Raw genomic sequence first — 18,624 nt, forward strand, 5'->3', positions numbered from 1 at the left:
CCTGTTTATCTTTCCCTTCTTTGAAGACAGGTAATGTTTAAACAGAGATAATGTGAAGTGAATTCAATTGTTTTGTTAAGCCGTATTTACAGACAGCTTTAGTTAAGAAGCTCTGCTGGTCAAGGCTTTTTCTGACCCTCTGTGGACTTCAATCTCTAGCTAGGAAAAATGCTGATGTGTTTAAAGTTTCATGTGACCTTACGTCACATGCCATCACATGCTGGCAAACCTGATTCGTATAAATATGTGAAACTCATAATAAAAGACGGACATATTTGAAAGATGGTTTCTGGTCTTTAAGATGTGTCCCCAGGTACCTGACTTACATATGACAGAGACAGAGAAAGTATGGGGCAGGAATTGGGACCTGAATCCTTTTCAGTTGGGGGCACGTCCGCGATGGGCAGATGATATCACCAGTATTTTGTGAGTATTTCTGAATTTTTTCTGTTCTTTAATACTCACTGGGTAGTGGTGACCTGTACCCAACCCCTTATTTTAAGTTCAAGCTTTGGGTTCTATTATGGAGTTTTTTTGGGGAAAAATCTCGGGGTACTTTTGGTAAGCACCCCTCATATATATAAGCAGCTGCCATTCTTTCGGAAAGAATGAAATTATTTATAGAACCCCCCTGCCCACTCTGTCATTTGTAAGGTTAAAAAACTTTTATAGAGTATAAGATTTTATTGTCTCTTATTACTGTACCTCGCTTATAAGGTAAGATAAGCGAATATTTTTGCATTGTTATATTGGGTTTTGTAATGAGTCATAAAGGCACTTACTCCTAGACAAATGAGACTTGTACGGCTGTGTGTGTGTGTATGACATTTTTCCTTCAGTTCCCATCTTTCTGTGTCACCAATGTTTACTACTGAGGTAGGACATGCTGTTATGTGGAATGAATTGAATGCGCTGTTTGAATCAGTCTAAGATCTTTCCCTTGTAGTTTGTACACAAGCCCTAATTTTGTGTGTTTCTTCTACCGGCTGCTTTCTTTGTGTTCTGTGCTGGATCATAAAAAAAAAAAAAAAAAAAGAAACAAGAAAAAGAAAAAGAAAAAATTCCGTTTTAAAGGTTTTCTTTCTTGTGCAGAGCAAAGCTAATCTGTTCTTTGCTTTCATTATCAGGGTCTGTGCATGAATGTTTTTGTCCCTTCCCCCAGACTTCTCTGTTTGGGCTTCCACTGACCCCCTATAGTGCTTCTTTGAAGTTACTCATTCTTGGTTTTATAAAGCAGTAAGGTGAGATTCCACTGCTTGTCTCTTGACTTTTCTCCGGCATTATCAAAACCACCATCTCTTCTTATAATACGCCCATCGCTCTTGTTGCCAAAGCTGATGGCATTCCCTGTTTCATCCTAGATTTAGGGCTGTTAGTGTTTTGGTAATTCTCATTGCCCTTATGTTTCTTCCACCATTCCATCGGCAGCCAATGATTTTTTTCTGTCATTATCCTAAAGAATGCTTTATTTTTAGTCCCTTTGGTGAGGCTGCCTTCACCTTTAAGCAACAGTATACCTAGTGTGGAATGTCCTTCGGGCTATTCTACAAAGTCATGCACTGCCCTTCATGGTCCTATTCTTATTTTGTACAACTTTTTGTGTTCCATAATTCAGGAGACCTGTCAGGCTGATAGTTTGTATCTTTTATAATGATTGTCTGTGTGTGGTCACAAGGTGTCATGAAATAAACTGCACTGGTGTACATCTGAAGTGAAATACCTGGGTTTTGTCCTGTCTCATGGTCAGAGGAAAATCTGCACTTTCTGCACTGCTGCTATTCTGTGTCTGCCCCGCCCAGCTACCAAGAAAGACATGCTTACTTTTCTTGCTATGATTGGTCACTGCCGCCAATGGATCTCTGCTTGTTCCTTCTATGACCAGATTTTGAGACAGACCCTGGTTTCTGAAATGACTGCTCTTATCAGATGGACTTATGAAATGTTGGACATTTAAGATGTGCTTTGGTTTCTAGCTCAAGTTTGGGTTTTCCTGCTTATGCCCACATGTTTTATCTCTTTGTTTGGGACTATTGTAACACCATGAAGGGAGAACATGGCGGTAAATTACGCTCTGTTGCCTTTTTTTATAGTCACTCCTGTTCAAGAAAGCCCTGGCTGCTTGTGCTATGGTGGTAGAGATGGTTACTTCTTTGATCCTAGGTCACCCCATTACCCTTCATACTTTTCACGATGTCCAAGCCCTTCTTTTAAATAGGCTTCTGGGTCTCAAGGGTGAACAGGATTCTCTTCCTCTCTTTTTTCACAGCTTCAGTCCTTTGTTACCACCCCCTCCTCTGAATTTGATGCCTGGCATTTGGCAGGTGCCCAAAGCCGCCCTTCTGGACGGACTTTGGTGCAAAGAGGGGAAACCCTGGATACCAGCTGCTAGCTCTCCCTTATTCATTGCCCAATATCATGGTATTGGTTATCGTAGTGCTCGCTCGACATTTTAACTTCTTGCTAGTGATATTTTCATTCTTGACCTTTTGTTCCTTGATACAGAGATATATAGCTCAATAATTACAACTGGCACGGTTGTGAATTGAAAATAAATTGGAAAATACAATTCCTTTCTATTGTTTTAGCTGAAGTTAGGATGTTGCTAATTTAAAATGTTTTTTTCCGGATTTATACATAGCCATCCCAGATCCGTTTTGGCACAGATATTTCTAATGTTTTCCACGGGTCCTCTTTATCACTGCAGAGATAGAGACGCTCCAAAGAGACATTAGCTTTATGCCCTTTTTCCAAATATGAGATGGTTATGATATACATTATTTGTAGTTTTGGTTTTTTTTATATCAATGTGTTTATTTGCAGAGTTAAATTCAGCCCTGCACACTTGACAGATGGAGAAATAGCTCCACGTTTAAAAACTTTATGTTTTGTCTGTGTCATGTCTACTTGTCTTAGTTTAGTGGGTACCCCAGGATACATAATATTGGCCATTTCTAGAGCTCTTTTTCCACTTCTTACTAGCCTAACTGCGCAATGTTCTTTTACTTTTAGCTTTTATATTCTGAATATAGTTTAGTTAAGGGTTATATGTTTAAGAAAAAAGTTTTACTTTATACAGCATTTATTTCGTGGTGTTCCCTACATATGATCCATTCAATATACATTTCTGAATACATTCAGTACATCAGTATGGTCTCTCTGAAGTGCATAATAGTTATATGAAGCACGAAAAAACATATCCTTTTGGATTGTTCAATTAAGAACCTTAAGTAAGTGAGTATTGTCTCTCTTTTGCCATGGCTATGCTAAGTGAATGAATTGGTATTGTGCATGTTGCCACATTCAGTACAGGCAACATGGTTTCTCTTGTTTTCTATCTCTTATTTGGATCACATTGGAGTACAGCTGCTGAATGATATTTGGAATGCTTTTCAAGCATTTCTTTTCAAGTATCTCTTTCTGTATGCACAGACATCTGGCTGCTCTCCCTTTGAGGTTCTCACGGGATGACCTTTCCCCGCCCCATGGGTAGATTTTCCCTTGATACAGGAGGAATACGTCCAAAAGCTAATTGAAATATTAGGGCTTGTTCAAAGAAACGTGTCTTGCACTTCTCCTTTCTCTCCACAGATTCCTACCCATTTTTTCCAGCCTGGTGATTATCCAGCAGCTTTCCAAGGATCGGAAGCAGACAGATTTCCCCTTTGGCCTTCCCACTACTGTGATCGCTGTGACCAGGCCCGCTGCACTCACTGAGGAGTTTCCTGTTTGGATCCACGCAAGTCGCTTGAAGAGGGTTAACCTAAAACCCCAGAAGCAAGTCTTCCCTGCGCAGATTTCACCTCCTCCAGTGGAACAACATGATGATCTCATTGCAGCATTCTACCAACTTTATCATTCTCTTACTGGCACTGCTGCTGCTAGTTTTTCTCCCTGTATGAATCCTTTTCACTGGGTCTACAGGGATGATGTGTTCTGGGTCCACGACACTTTCTGCCCATACCCATCTGTAAATGACACTCCTGCTGTAAACAGCACCCCCGACACCTCTTTGCGAACACGATGTCAAGCTGGACTACTCCCTCGCAAAGGCTGTCCTTCAATTGGAATCCAGAAAAGACCGATGCTACCCTTTGGTATAATTCCAGCAGTGTACAAGTTGCCACCTTCTCCTTTGAGTATTGTGACATTGTGGACTGTTTATCAATTGATATCCCAAGGCTGTGCCATTGGTCCTCAGAGATTCCTAAAACTAAGGACATATATGTATATGTTACTGACTTACGTTGGGGGGATAAGTGTGCATTCTGGGGAGTGGTAGGGTGGAATATTAATACTGACTGGGTTTATAAACTAGAAAATACTCTGAAAAACAGTGGACCAAAATGGTAAATCACTGCTTACTTGTATGACCCTTCATAAGGTTGGACACTGTTATAGGAAAAGTGTTCCTGCACAAATTATTAAGCTTTCTCTTACTATTGACAACCCTAGACCTACTGATGAAGGTATGTACATTATGGACATGAGGTTTAAGGGTGGGTCTAGCTATCATCAGTTTTCTTATGGGATCTATCTACCTCCACTTATCCTCTCCCGCCATCTTGTGGGGGCCCCAAAAAATACTAACCCACTGGCCCCTACATTCAATAAACTTACTGACATGATGGCTATTGCCAATCCCACTTTTGAAGATATTGTGGCTGTTGAGGTAGGGTTTTCAAAACGTAACCTTTGGTTAGAATGGATGAAATTCACTGCTGATCAACATAATAAGAGTAATTGTTACATATGTGCTCAAGCTAGACCCCATCTAGGAACCGTACATCTGGACCTCCCTCCTGGTATCCAACCATGCCTTTTTGGGTTATTTACCTATCCCCTTTGTGCACTGTAGTGTTCTAAATACCCTTTGTTGCCAGGACAACAAAAGCTTGATATTGCCGTTATCATCTATAAGGGCAATTACACATGTCATGTTTCTAATTTGACACAGAGTAGTTTTGTAGGTAATTTACCCCCAGGTTATTGTTCTGTCTTGGCTCATAGGTATGCCCCATTGGTACTACATTAGATTTGATATTTACTGGCTTTATGGAGACTTTTGGCTCCCTGTTAAGCTACCCAGCCAGTGGATAGGCCAGTGCACTTTAGTTAAGGTTACCATGCTCCTGCATATTTTTCTGAAAGGCATCCTTCCTATTCACATGGTTTTTCCTTTTATTTGTCTTGATATAAATCTGATCAGATGTATACATAGATGCTATAGGGGTCCCAAGAGGGGTCCCAGATGAATTTAAGGCCCGAGCTCAGGTTAAGGCTGGGTTTGAGTTCCTTATTCCCTTTATTACTATTAATAAGAATGTTGATTGGATTAGTTAAAATTATTATAATCAGCAACGCTTTGTGAACTATTCTAGGGACGCCTTGCAAAGTATTACTGATTAATTAGGCTCCACTTCTCAGATGGTTCTCAAAATCGTATGGCCCTAGCTAGGATTCTAGCTGAAAAATTCTCCTCAGTACTTTATGCTGTTGTACTTTTCTTTCTGACAATATAGGTCCTCCTATGGACATTCAGAAATTAGCAGACCTCTTTGCTGAGTTCAAATGTAACTCTGATTTATCTAATTTTTGGGATCAGCACTTTAGTTGAATGCATAATCTCTTATTATTTGCACTCTTATCTTGACTGCTCATGTACTGTGTTATTCGTATTACAGCTCCTAAAAGACCCCTCCTTGAGAGACATACCTAAGGTATCACTCCCTTCCAGCTCATGCTGTGTATTTGTGACGTCATTTACATGTCGTAAGAGGGGATTTGAAGGGACACGTATCAGAACTTTAGTAAGTGTCCTTAGGCATATGTTGTTTAAAGATGCAAAGGTAGGCCCTGTTTATCTTTCCCTTCTTTGAAGACAGGTAATGTTTAAACAGAGATAATGTGAAGTGAATTCAATTGTTTTGTTAAGCCGTATTTACAGACAGCTTTAGTTAAGAAGCTCTGCTGGTCAAGGCTTTTTCTGACCCTCTGTGGACTTCAATCTCTAGCTAGGAAAAATGCTGATGTGTTTAAAGTTTCATGTGACCTTACGTCACATGCCATCACATGCTGGCAAACCTGATTCGTATAAATATGTGAAACTCATAATAAAAGACGGACATATTTGAAAGATGGTTTCTGGTCTTTAAGATGTGTCCCCAGGTACCTGACTTACATATGACAGAGACAGAGAAAGTATGGGGCAGGAATTGGGACCTGAATCCTTTTCACCCATCATTCACAACCTTCCGGCTTGTTTCTCAGATTGTTCTCATTCACAAATCCCTCTGCACCAAACAATACTCCACTTTTTCAATTCCCCTCCACTCTTCTAGCCCACTATGTCAATTAGGCACATTGGGTTGTTTCGTCCTCACCTGTGTTTGTGAACTGCACAATTCAAAGCAGCAGTCAATCCTGGGCAGGAAAGGATGAGGATGCGGCCCGATGTACTGCCTTGGTCTGATTCCTTTCCTGAGGAGGGCAGAGGGAGTATAGTGCACTAAACACCCTTGGTCTCCAACTTCCCAAGGAATGGCATATGAAGTGGATGTTTGAGCCTTTTCCAGAATCTCAGGGGCCCTGTTTAGTTCGTCCCAATCATGCCCTTCTGTTTTAACTCAACACTTTTTATTGACTTTGTCAGCATCTGGCCTCGCTGTCTTGACTGGATTATAAGCTTCATTTTATGTGTTTTTTGTAGTACTAGGACTATTTAGCCACTGCTGATCCCTGGAAATAAGTGATAACAGATCTATTTGGGGGGGATCTGCTGGAGATTTGTTAGAAACTGGACAACAGGCCTCAGTTCAATTCTGTATGTTTTTTCTTTACTCTTAAGCGCAGACACAGCAGTTTTATGGATGTTCCCTCTCCCCAAACAGGAAACGCACAATCTGAATAATAAATTATAATTTTTATTTTAAATTAAAATGACTCAATAACTAAAATAAATCAAATGAAAACAATATATAATACAGCTATATTGTAATACTGTGCAAATTCTGGAGTGCATTGAAGATCACAGAACAGTCTGGATCAGTGGTTCTTAAACCTGTCCTGGGGGTTTTCAAGATATCCCTGATGAATATACATGAGGCAGATTTGCATACCTGCCACCTCTATTATATGCAAATCTGCTTCATGCATAGTCATCAGGGATATCTTGAAAACCCCCAGGACAGGTTTAAGAACCATTGGTCGGGAGTATTTGAAAGATCTCAGAAGATGACTGGAGCCCTTCACAGTTGTCTGAGGATCCCAGAACATAGCAAGACCTCAGAGCATGAAGGACTGTGTCTGGAGGATCTCAAAATATATGACTGTCCTTTGCAGTGCCTTGAGGAATCCAGGGCATGAAAAGAACCCTATGAGGACATTTTTGAGCAAGTTCTTCAGCCCCCATGTGGTACAGGAAGGAGTGCAGAAAATTAAGAGGGCCCTATGCCAACTGGAGAATCTCAAGAGTAAAAGAGGGGCCCTGATCATCTGCTGTGGGTCCTGTGTTTTCAGTCAAGGATTTCATAATATAATGAGGACCCTTGCAGATGCCAGTAAGATACCAGAATACTACAAAGCCCCTGAATTTGGCTGTGAAATATCTGCAGGGGCTCCATGAAGCATCAGGGAAAATCTGTGAACACAATGGGATTCAGACAATGCAACCTTAATTTCCAGCAGATGCCACACTGTTTCTGATCATAAAATCATAAGCAGAAAAAAGGGCAATGATTAGAGATTGTCTTCAGTTCCTTGATTATCATATTTCAGGAGTTTATAACAATGATCTAGCAGATGAAAAGTTAAAACAGAAGCAAATGAACCAGTTAGAAAAGAGCTGAACTTTGGGAACTGTTCACCCTTCTTTCCATGGTCCACCTGTACAAAGGTCAGAGGCTTGTGCACATGAGACTACGGATGCATTTGACTAATTACACACATGAACCACAGAGAAATCACATTAGAAAGGTAGCCTTGATTCTAGTACACTGTAAAATGACTGCAGTTTCAGTGATTAAGGATGGTGCCTGCACCCTGACACCACACAGACAATTTCTTTGTACATGATTAAGGCAGGATTTTCACAGCAATCATGAGCAAAAACGGATGGAAAGACGACCCTTCTGCAGTGGCATGAATGGAAGTCATGATGCACCAATTTTCATAGTGAATGTGTGAGGATTGCTATGGACGTAGGGGTTGAAAGCAATCAGGAAGTAGGTCCTAGAGTCTCCATAGAGTGCAAAAGTGATTGCACTCCCTGAAACTGACTGTAAGCAGGTGTCTACAAAGACCACTGACAGCAAAGTTCAAAAACTGCCCACATCCAACACTAAAATGAACGTCCTCTTCCCACCCCCCATTTTCACAATTCAACAAAGAAAGGAGCTACAGCAAAGGGAGACCCTTCATTTAGCTGCCATAACTGTCTAGAGAATATTAAAAACAGTACTTAATTACTTTCTGCATATTTCCCCGCTTTTGTAAAAACCTCCCTGGCTCCCAATAATCTCTAGGGTTTACCGTATTTTTTGCTCCATAAGATGCACTTTTTCCACCTCCAACCCCTTCCCGTTACTTTTTTAAAATTCTGATGCCCTCCCTTGCTGGACGCGACTGCCTGCCTGGTTCCCCAAGCACTGATGCAACTGCCTCCGAGTCCTCTTCCCTTGCGGAAGAGCAGTACACAAGGCTGCCAGCCTGGTCCCACGCCACTTCCCATGAGCATTCTTAACAAGAGAGATCTTGCAGGAAGTGGCACGGGATCAGGCTGGCAGCCTTGTGCGCCACCCTACTGCAAGGGAAGAGGACTCTGAAACAACCGTGTTAGCTGTCAGTGCTTGGGGAACGAGGCAGGCAGCCACGCCCAGCATGGGAGGGCGTCAGAATTTTAAAAAGGTAACAGTGGGGGGGGGGGGGGGGGAAGGGAGGCCAGGAGCTGCCCTGCCTAATTAAAAATAAGTACCGGGGGGGGGGGGGGGGGAAGGGGCGGGGGCAGGCCTGCCTGATCTCTCCCTGCCTGCCACTAGGCCTTCCTGCCCTGGCCCACCACTGGACCACCAGAGGGGGGACAGGGTGCAGAGCCTGGCAGGGAGAATTTGTTTCAGAATGTTTTTTTTTTTCTTGTTTTCCTCCTCTAAATATAGGGTGCATCTTATGGAGCGGAAAATACGGTACTTTAAATGCCCATGTGTGACATTTGAGATCTTACATAGCACTCTTTTTCCTTTAATTCCTCTATCCTGGAACTCTGTGAGTCCTGATATTACCAGATCTATCCAACAGCTTAAATTATCTTCTCATTAAAAGGCGTTAGCTATATTGGAAAATTAGGGAAATCTCTTTACTTTAAAATCACTGAGCTTTGGAATAATTTTCCTGTCCAGCTGCGTATGTTGGGCTCTTTCCAATTATTTTGAAACATCTGAAAATGTGGCTATTTTCAAAAATGTAAATTCCGCTGCTCTCTATCTAATCACTAATTCGTATTATATTTTCCTTTCTTTAAAACTCTGGTAAACCGTGCCGTGCTCTATCTCTATAGAGAAGATGTAGTACATAAGCTTAAGGTTTAGTTTAGCTTAGCTTAGAGTAAACTTGTACTTTCCTCATTTCATTACTTGTAGTTATGGAACCTAAATAAAGAGGTGTTTTTCTTGTGAAAAATGTGAGCAGTTTGCTTCAGTTACTGCAGCCCAAAGGGGTGGAGGGAATTCTGGCTAAAGAAACTAAAAGGATTAAGGACTTGCAGAAGGGAAGCAGCTTTCTTATTTCTAGAAATCTTTGCCCCTTCCCATAAAGAAGGATGCAAGTCATGGTTCGGTTATCCTTAGCACACCCACAACCACTGCCTCTGAGAACAGAAAACTTTGCCCATATGAAACAAGACACAGAACGCAAGGTGGGCAAAGTGCCTGCACTCATTGCCTTACATAGAAGAAAACAAGGTGGTAAAATTCCAGCATCAATAAAGATAACCCTGAATGACCAGAGGTCACCTGCAGTACTTTGCTATCGCCTTAGCATTCTTAGCACCGACTGTGGTGGGAACAACTCTGATGCTCATCGGCATTCTATGAGCCTCGGAGCCGTTATTGCCGTGGTCGGCTCTAAAAATTGCTACCGGGGGGAGTGTCTGGAGAAGTGCTAAAGTTTCAATCAATATAAATAAATCTTTAACACCTGAGAATTCCGTCACTTTTTTGTCCAAGTATTTTCCACTCGAGCTTCCGATGACGCCTGTTCCTGAAATTTGATTTCGAGACCTCTCTCATGCTTGAACATGGGGCCTCCAAGGTCTAAATGTTAAAATGGAACTGCACCATTAAAAGTTCAAAAAATTATGATTCAATCATGATTTTCAGTAAAACACACTGGTGAGTTTTCTTTGAATTCACAGTGGCTTGAAGTTATTTTCTTTCTTTTTTTAAATAAAGAACAACTTCTTTTGGACTGGGCTTTTGCATTCACTATGGGGACAGGTTTGGCCCCTTTAAAAGATTATTAGGTCCAGCTGGCGATTACATCACATGCTGACGTTTCAAATTTTAGACAAAGAGCGCGGCCATGTTACAAGAAAAAAAGTGAGCGGTTGAGCCCTGTAATTATTTCAGATCCTTTCATTCCTGAAGCAGTCGTACTGGTGAAACGTTGGCTATCGTCAGCAGTTGGATCACAGTGAAAAATGCTTAGCACTTGCTTGCATTCATCTACAACAGCAGTGATTCAAAATCACAGATAGTGAAGTTGACAAGATAAGTGAATCTAAGGAAATTCATTTAGAGACTTTTTATGAGATGCTGAGCACCAGTTCATAATTTTTAACGTTGAGGATTAAAGATCTCCAACATGAGAGACTTTAGACTAAGAATTCTGTAGCACGTTCATTTAAGGATTGTTCACAGCGGAATCGAAATTGAGGGGAGATTTTTATGCCTACACGGAGGCACAAATAAGTCCCAGACTGTGCCGGCTTTTCCTCCCTAATCATATGATTGTATAATCTTACTACTAACTGTACTGTCCGAGCTACTAATTCTGGAGGTGTTTTTTGGTATTTTATAGGGCTCCACTGGTTTCATATTCTTGATTTGACATTTTAGTCTCCAAGAGTGCTCCCATTTCTGCATTCAGGATCCCTGGAACTTCTGCAAATTCTCTTCTTTCTACTTTCAAAGTCTCCGCATTCCAAGCTGCTCTGAAGTCTGGGGTTTCAGAGACATGTCCTGCTCCTGCCTCCATGGTCTCTAGAGTCCTAAAAGAGGCTTGATGATCCAGTGCAAGTTGCATAGCCCAGATACTGAGGGGACGCATGTATGCCAAGGAACGATAGATATTTTTCTCACAGTAGGCCTCTGGGGTCTGAAATCCCATACCCAGACGTTCCCACACGGTCCTGTAGCAGCCCTCTGCAGTGTCAAAGCCTTCTTTCACCAAACCCTGTCAGACACAGAAAAAAGGATACAAGGTTAGGGTTCAGGCAGTAGAAAAGGAACCAGGATGGCAGGGTGTGCAGTTGCAATACCTGAAATTCTTTAAAGATGCTAGTGACCTGCCCAAATCTATCATCTTGGCTCAGTGGTGGGCAACTCCAGTCCTTGAGGGCCGGAATCCAGTTGGTTTTTAGGATTTCTCCATTGTAAATGCATTGAAAGCAGTGCATGGAAATAGATCTCATGCATGTTCATTGGGGAAATCCTGAAAACCCGACCACCAATCTGCAATCCAAGCCCTCCCGTGGGCGCATGGATGAGGGAGGAGGAAGAGGGGACGCCAAACGAAAAGAGGGAGGAATAACCACAGGGAGTGCGGAAGGAAAACCACTCCCGAAACCCCCCGGGCACATGTGGGACCCCCAACTGTCTGCACAAAGAAAGAAATTAAATCAGGGGGGAAAAAACCCTGGGGGTCCCTGCTGAAACCTGCCCCTGTGTTTGCAATACAGGGGGAAGGTCACCTGAGATTGCAGACAAAATGGAGGGGCCAGACAGAGAAAATGGTGAAGTTCCCGCCAAAAATGCTCCCTCCATGGCCTGTAGCGGCTGAGAAGCCTGAACAGTCCCAGCCGCTAAAACAGGCAAGTCGGCATCAGCTGTCAAAAAATCAGCTGAGAGGGAATCCTTTGTAACCCAACTGTTGGTGGTTCGGGGAATCCCTCCGTGGGCGGCTGGGGAAGACCGGACTTCCCCACTGCTCCCAGTCGACTTGCGAGGCACCATCGGCGGGAAGCTCTGGGCACCTGCAGCCGCTGCCGATGGAGCTCCACCACCTCACCGGCCCAAACCGCTGAGTTCAGGCCAGCCGCAAGTGCCTCGCAGCTGGACCAAATTGTGTCCCACTCCCCCGGAGAAGGGCACAATTGCTCCATACGCGACCTAGCTAGAAACAAAGTGCTGATTAGATGAAAAAAATACAGTAAAATACAGTTATCTTTAAAGGGAAACAATGCTCCAGACCAGCACGACCTCAGATTTTTTTTTTTTTTTTAAAAGAACAGACTTCACAGGCTCTCGAAGCCATATGCCTTGCTTGATTTAGGGGGCAAGGCTTACTGCTGAGGCTCCTCTAAAAAAATGTGGGGAGGTGGAGGAAGTGGGGGGAGGGACCCCGCTCGAGACCCGCCGGGTTTGACACCCCCGAGGTCGGACGGACCCCCAAACAGGGCCCACCCAAGCTCTGTCCGGCCAAAAACAGGGACTAGAAATCCCCTAAACAAATTCCAACAGCCCTACCAAGGGAGATGGGTACAGATCACTCAACACCTGCTGGAGACTGAAAGAAGACTGATGTAAATAGAGAAGGGAGTATATTATATACTGTCCCACAGTTTTGTTTTCAGTCTCCACCTGCTGGTCATGATTGGATATATACCCATTTGTAAAGATTAACCTCTACTGGTCTGGAGAGTGCTAAAGAAGAGCCTTTTACAATCATAGGGAGGGTTTATTCAAATATCGTGACAGCCAGCCTCAGCAGGATGTTATCCCGTTTGTGTCTACATTTAACCAGATGTCTAGAACAGAGCGAGTTCTACGGAGGCACATGAATATCTTGTGTTACATCCATGTTTTCAACACACGCGGGTACTATTTTCCTATGGTCACAATAGGAATTTATGTGACATCGTAAGCCCAAGTGTTCTTAGACCGGTACTGACTGAGCAGATTTCACAGGCTGCACTGGGACATCGCAAATGTGGTAACTGCTCAGTGTGTCCTCTGATTGAGTCTGGTGTGTTCATTCACCCCGGGACGGGTTTACAATCTACAGATTGTTACCTCATGTGTGACTGAGGGGGTTATTTACATCATTGTGTGCCCTTGTTCTATGCTGTACGTGGGACACAGCTCCCGCCGGTTTAAGACCAGACTACTTGAGCATAGATCATATTTGAATACTCGATGTGTGGAGGAGCCTATGGTTGTACACTGTCTTGAGGCTCAGCATGAGTTTAATTGAGCACCTCCCTTATACAGCTAGACGCGGTGATTGGAGGCAATGAGTCCAGTCAGCTGGATTAAATGCTCAGATTAAATGGGTGGCGTTGTTTGGTTGAAGCAGATTGTGGATTGGTCTGCTGGTTCAAGGGGCGAAGTCTGGATAGGTTTAACAGCTGTGAACTGTGCTGTTTCTTTGCGCCAGAAGTTCATTGTGTGTGAAGTTGGTGCGAGTTCATTGCCTATGATTCAGGAAGTTACAAATCCCTGACGCAGCAGAGCGAAACAGAGATTTTCACATCGGATCAATTGGCTGCGGGGTCAGGGCGTTGGTGCACTAATTGGGTGTGCTTTGGAGCCAGCTTGGACTTCATCGGCAGCTGCGCTTTTTTGCTTTCTCTGCTTATGTAGCAATATTGGTGTCTGTTATGCTGAGGTGCCGATTGTTCCACACAATGAACTTGTGAGTTTTTTGGCAGTTTTTTCTGGGGGCTGATGCTACAGTATCTCGTCCTTCCACCATTGCTTATTTAACACACATGTGCAAGTGGTTTCAGTTTGTTTGCTTGCTTTATAAGAAGTGGAGTTTTTTGCTATATGAGGCTTTTTCTCCACTTCGTTTTCTTTCTCTCTCTGTGTTGGATGGTGAGGTCTTGCAGTGTCCTGGTTGTTCCATATAGGGCATAGGTTTGAGTTATTTTTCATTGTATATGTCCTTGTTCAACCGACTTGTAACCTAAGAACTCTCAAGCCTTATCTCTATACTCGGCCTACATGTATTCGATGACTTTACTTTGTGCCTTTTTTTCGCTGATTGTTCAGCTCTTCTTATTGTAAACCGCCTCAAACTATTATGGCTTTTGCAGTATATAAGAATAAATTATTATTATTTTCCTGAGTTGTTCTGAGTAATCAAAATCACCCATTATTATACTGTTGCCCAATTCTCCAGCTATCCTAATCTCTAAAAACATTTCTTCATCTGTCTGCTCATTTTGTCCTGGCAGATAAAGACCTGAATGGTCTTTCCAGTCTGCCCAACCGTACCCTCTCTTTAAATGATTTAATTTAAATTGTTCTTTGGTGAAAGAGGAAAAAGAGGTGGCTGGTAGGCTAAACAAGTTCTTCTCGTCGGTCTTTACAATAGAGGACACATCCAGTGTGCCAGAACCGGAAAAAATCTTCAGGGGAGATCAAGAGGGGAAATTATCATGCATGGAGGTAAGCCTCGAAGACGTTCTTAGGCAGGTAGATAGATTAAGAATGGACAAAGCTCCGGGCCCAGACGGGATCCACCCGAGAATACTGAAAGAGCTCAGAGATGAAACAGCAGAGTTACTGCAGCATATTTGCAACCTGTCCTTGAGAACAGGGGTAATCCCGGAGGACTGGAAGATAGCGAATGTTACACCGATCTTCAAAAAAGGATCGAGAGGCGACCCGGGAAACTACAGACTGGTGAGCTTAACCTCCGTTCCGGGGAAGATGGTCGAATCAATGATCAGGGAAGGTATCAATGAGCATATAGAAAAAAATAATCTGATGAGATCGAGCCAGCATGGTTTCTGTAAAGGCCGATCATGCCAGACAAATCTACTGCATTTCTTTGAGGGGATAAGTAAGCAATTGGACCAAGGTGACCCAGTAGACATTATATATCTAGATTTCCAAAAAGCCTTTGACAAGGTGCCCTATGAACGCTTACTGAAGAAACTGTGGAGTCACGGGGTGGAAGGGGACGTGTACAGATGGATCAAAAATTGGCTGGCGGACAGGAAACAGAGGGTAGGAGTAAAGGGGCACTACTCTGACTGGATAGGGGTCACAAGTGGTGTTCCGCAAGGGTCAGTGCTGGGACCATTGCTGTTCAATATATTTATTAATGATCTAGAAACGGGGACAAAGTGCGAAGTTATCAAGTTCGCGGATGACACAAAACTCTCCAGCAGGGCCAGAACTGTTGAGGAATGCAAAGAATTGCAAAGCGACCTGAACAAACTGAGTGAGTGGGCAAAAAAATGGCAGATGAGCTTCAATGTGGAGAAATGTAAGGTCTTGCACATAGGGAAGGGGAACTCCATGTACAGCTATACGATGGGAGGGAGGGTACTCGGGGAAGGCAGCCAAGAAAAAGATCTGGGGGTAGATAGCACAATGTGCAGCGGCCTCAAAAAAAGCGAACAGAATGTTGGGCATTATCAAAAAAGGTATCACTACCAGAACAAAAGAAGTTATCCTGCCACTGTATCGAGCAATGGTGCGCCCACATCTGGAATACTGCGTCCAATACTGGTCGCCATACCTCAAGAAGGACATGGCAATACTCGAAAGGGTCCAGAGGAGGGCAACGAGGATGATAAAGGGTATGGAGAACCTTTCATATGCCGAACGGTTAGACAGGCTGGGGCTCTTTACCCTGGAGAAGCGGAGACTGAGAGGGGACATGATAGAAACTTATAAAATCATGAAAGGCATAGAGAAGGTGGAGAGGGACAGATTCTTTAGACTAGCAGGGACAACTAAAACAAGAGGTCATTCAGAAAAACTGAGAGGAGACAGATTCATAACGAATGCAAGGAGGTTCTTCTTCACTCAGAGGGTGGTGGACACCTGGAACGCGCTTCCCGGAGAGGTAATAAGACAGAGTACAATTCTGGGGTTCAAAAAGGGACTAGATGACTTCCTAGAAGCGAAGGGGATAACAGGGTACAGATAGAGGTTTACCGTACAGGACATTGAGCGAATAGGGTATGGATATTTTAGGTTAGGCAGGGAACACTTTCAGGTCATGAACCTGGGGGGCCGCCGCGGGAGCGGACTGCCGGGCACGATGGACCCCTGGTCTGACCCGGCAGAGGCAACGCTTATGTTCTTAGATATTTCTGGGCCAGAAACCTAGAGTTCTGCCCGGTACTGTACTTAGATTCCATCTACTGGAGTCTCCGTCAAAGCTCACTTCAGCCCATCCTCAACTGAATAGCCATATACGTGCAAGTCTGCCCAATATTGGCCTTAGTTCAATTTATACCATTATTTTCTAATTAGAGATCCTTTGTGTTCATCCCACGCTTTTCTGAACTCTGTCACCGTTTTCTTCTCCAGCACCTCCCTCGGGAGCGCATTCCAGGCATCCACCACCCTCTCCATAAAGAATTTCCTAACATTACTCTTGAGTCTACCACCTCTCAACCTCAAATTATGTTCTTTGGTTTTACCATTTTCCTTTCTTTTGAAAAGATTTTGTTCTACATTAGTACCTTTCAAGTATTTGAACGTCTGAATCATCTCTCCCCTGTCCATATTCAGGACTTCCAGTCTCTCCTCATATGTCTTTTGGTGCAAACCTCCTACTATTTTCGTCACCTTTCTCTGGACCGCTTCAAGTCTTCTTATGTCTTTTGCCAGATATGGTCTCCAAAATTGAACACAAGGACCTTCTTTCTTCTACTGGTCACGCCTCTCTCTATACAGCCTTCTGGCAACAGCCGCCTTGTCACACTGTTTCTTTGCCTTTAGATCTTCAGAAACTATCACCACAAGGCCTCTTTCCCTATCTGCACATATCAGCCTCTCACCTCCCAGCTAGTTTTTGTGATCTTGGACAAAACACTTACCCCTCCATTGCCTCAGGTACAAATTTATACTGAAAACCCTCCAAAAGCAGGGAAAATAGTGTCCCTGAACGTAACTCATTTTGTTCTACTACCGAAATAAAATGTTTCCTAGGTAGCATGAGGTAGATAAAAGTACGGGCCCTTATATGTTGCATACCTTCTGGTGCTAAACTAAACTAAACCTTAGGTTTGTATACCGCACCATCTCCATAGTCGTGGAGCTCGGCACGGTTTACAGGAATTGTGGTGAGAAAGGAACTCCAAGGAAAGGGCTAGATGAAGATCAGAGGAAAGGGGAATGTTTAGAGGACTAGGATGTCAGAGGAGGAGGGAGTGTTAGATTTTTGAGAAAAGCCAGGTTTTCAGATGTTTACGGAAGGGTTGGAGAGAACTCAGGTTCCAAAGAGGGGAGGTAAGGTTGTTCCAGAGCTCGGTGAATCTGAAGGGGAGGGAGGTCCCCAGTTTTCCTGGGTGGGAAATGCCTTTTAATGAAGGGAAGGATAGTTTCGATTTTTGGGTAGGTCTGGTATTAAGATTTGAGGAGTTCCAAGAAAGTGGAGGAAGGATGCTGTGGAGGATCTTGAAAGTTAGGCAGATGCATTTGAAGTGGACTCTGGAAATTATCGGAAGCCAGTGAAGCTTGGATAGGAGCGGTGAGACGCGATCGAATTTACTTTTTGCAAAGATAAGCTTGGCCGCAGCATTCTGAATCCGTTGGAGTCTGTGAAGGTTTTTCTTCGTTAGGCTTATGAAGATAGAATTGCAATAATCCAGTCTGGAGAGAATGATGGATTGGACAAGAACAGCAAAATGTTTTTGATGGAAACAGGATCTTACTTTCCTCAGCATGTGTAGGCTGAAATAGCATTTTTTTACCAGGGAGTTGAGGTGGTCATTGAAGGACAATGTAGAATCAATGATGACGCCCAGGACCTTGCTGGAGAATTCGAGCTGCAGAGTGGAGCCAGAGGAAAGTGGGATTGAGGTGGGTAGCTGAACTAATTTTGGGCCGAGCCAAAGTAGTTTTGTCTTAGATTCATTCAATTTCATTTGGACGGTATGGGCCCAAGATTGGAGGTTCGAGATACAAGAGGATATGTTCCCTGAGAGATTAGTGAGGTTCGAGTCGGTCTCGAGGAGGACAAGGATGTCATCAGCATAGGTGTAGATTGTTTCAAGGGGGGATAAATGGAGGAGTTTTAGAGAGGACATATAAATGTTGAAAAGGATAGGAGATAAAGGTGAACCTTGCGGGACTCCACAGATTGGTTTCCAGGGGGAGGATGAGGTGCCATTTATGTTGACAATGTAGGATCGGGAACAAAGGAATTTTGAGAACCATTCAAGGACTGTAGAGGTGTTGCCAATCTCGGAGAGTTGGTAAATTAGAATATCATGGTGAACAATGTCGAAAGCGGCAGAAAGATCGAATTGCAGGAGGACGGCGAACTTGTTGCAGGAATGAAGTTGTTGAACTGACTGGAAGGTGTGTAAGCTGTTTGGGCAGTGTGACACAGGTGAGAATAAATTATCCGAGTTTGTCCAAGCTCCTTCCCTTGTTTAAAAGCAGA

General features: G+C 43.3%; 1 protein-coding gene across 1 annotated transcript in view; it reads right to left on the minus strand.

Annotated features, from left to right (window-relative positions):
* Window positions 1-6,904: 6,904 nt before the first annotated feature.
* GBA2 (glucosylceramidase beta 2) overlaps window positions 6,905-18,624 on the minus strand; it is a 181,230-nt gene continuing 169,510 nt past the window's right edge. The window contains exon 17 of the mRNA XM_033936957.1: window positions 6,905-11,442. Coding sequence (XP_033792848.1) covers window positions 11,062-11,442 — 381 coding nt within the window. The 3' untranslated portion in view covers window positions 6,905-11,061. The remainder of the gene's footprint in view (window positions 11,443-18,624) is intronic.

This window comes from Geotrypetes seraphini, chromosome 1, assembly GCF_902459505.1.
Source record: "Geotrypetes seraphini chromosome 1, aGeoSer1.1, whole genome shotgun sequence".
Classification (NCBI taxonomy): Eukaryota; Metazoa; Chordata; class Amphibia; order Gymnophiona; family Dermophiidae; genus Geotrypetes; species Geotrypetes seraphini.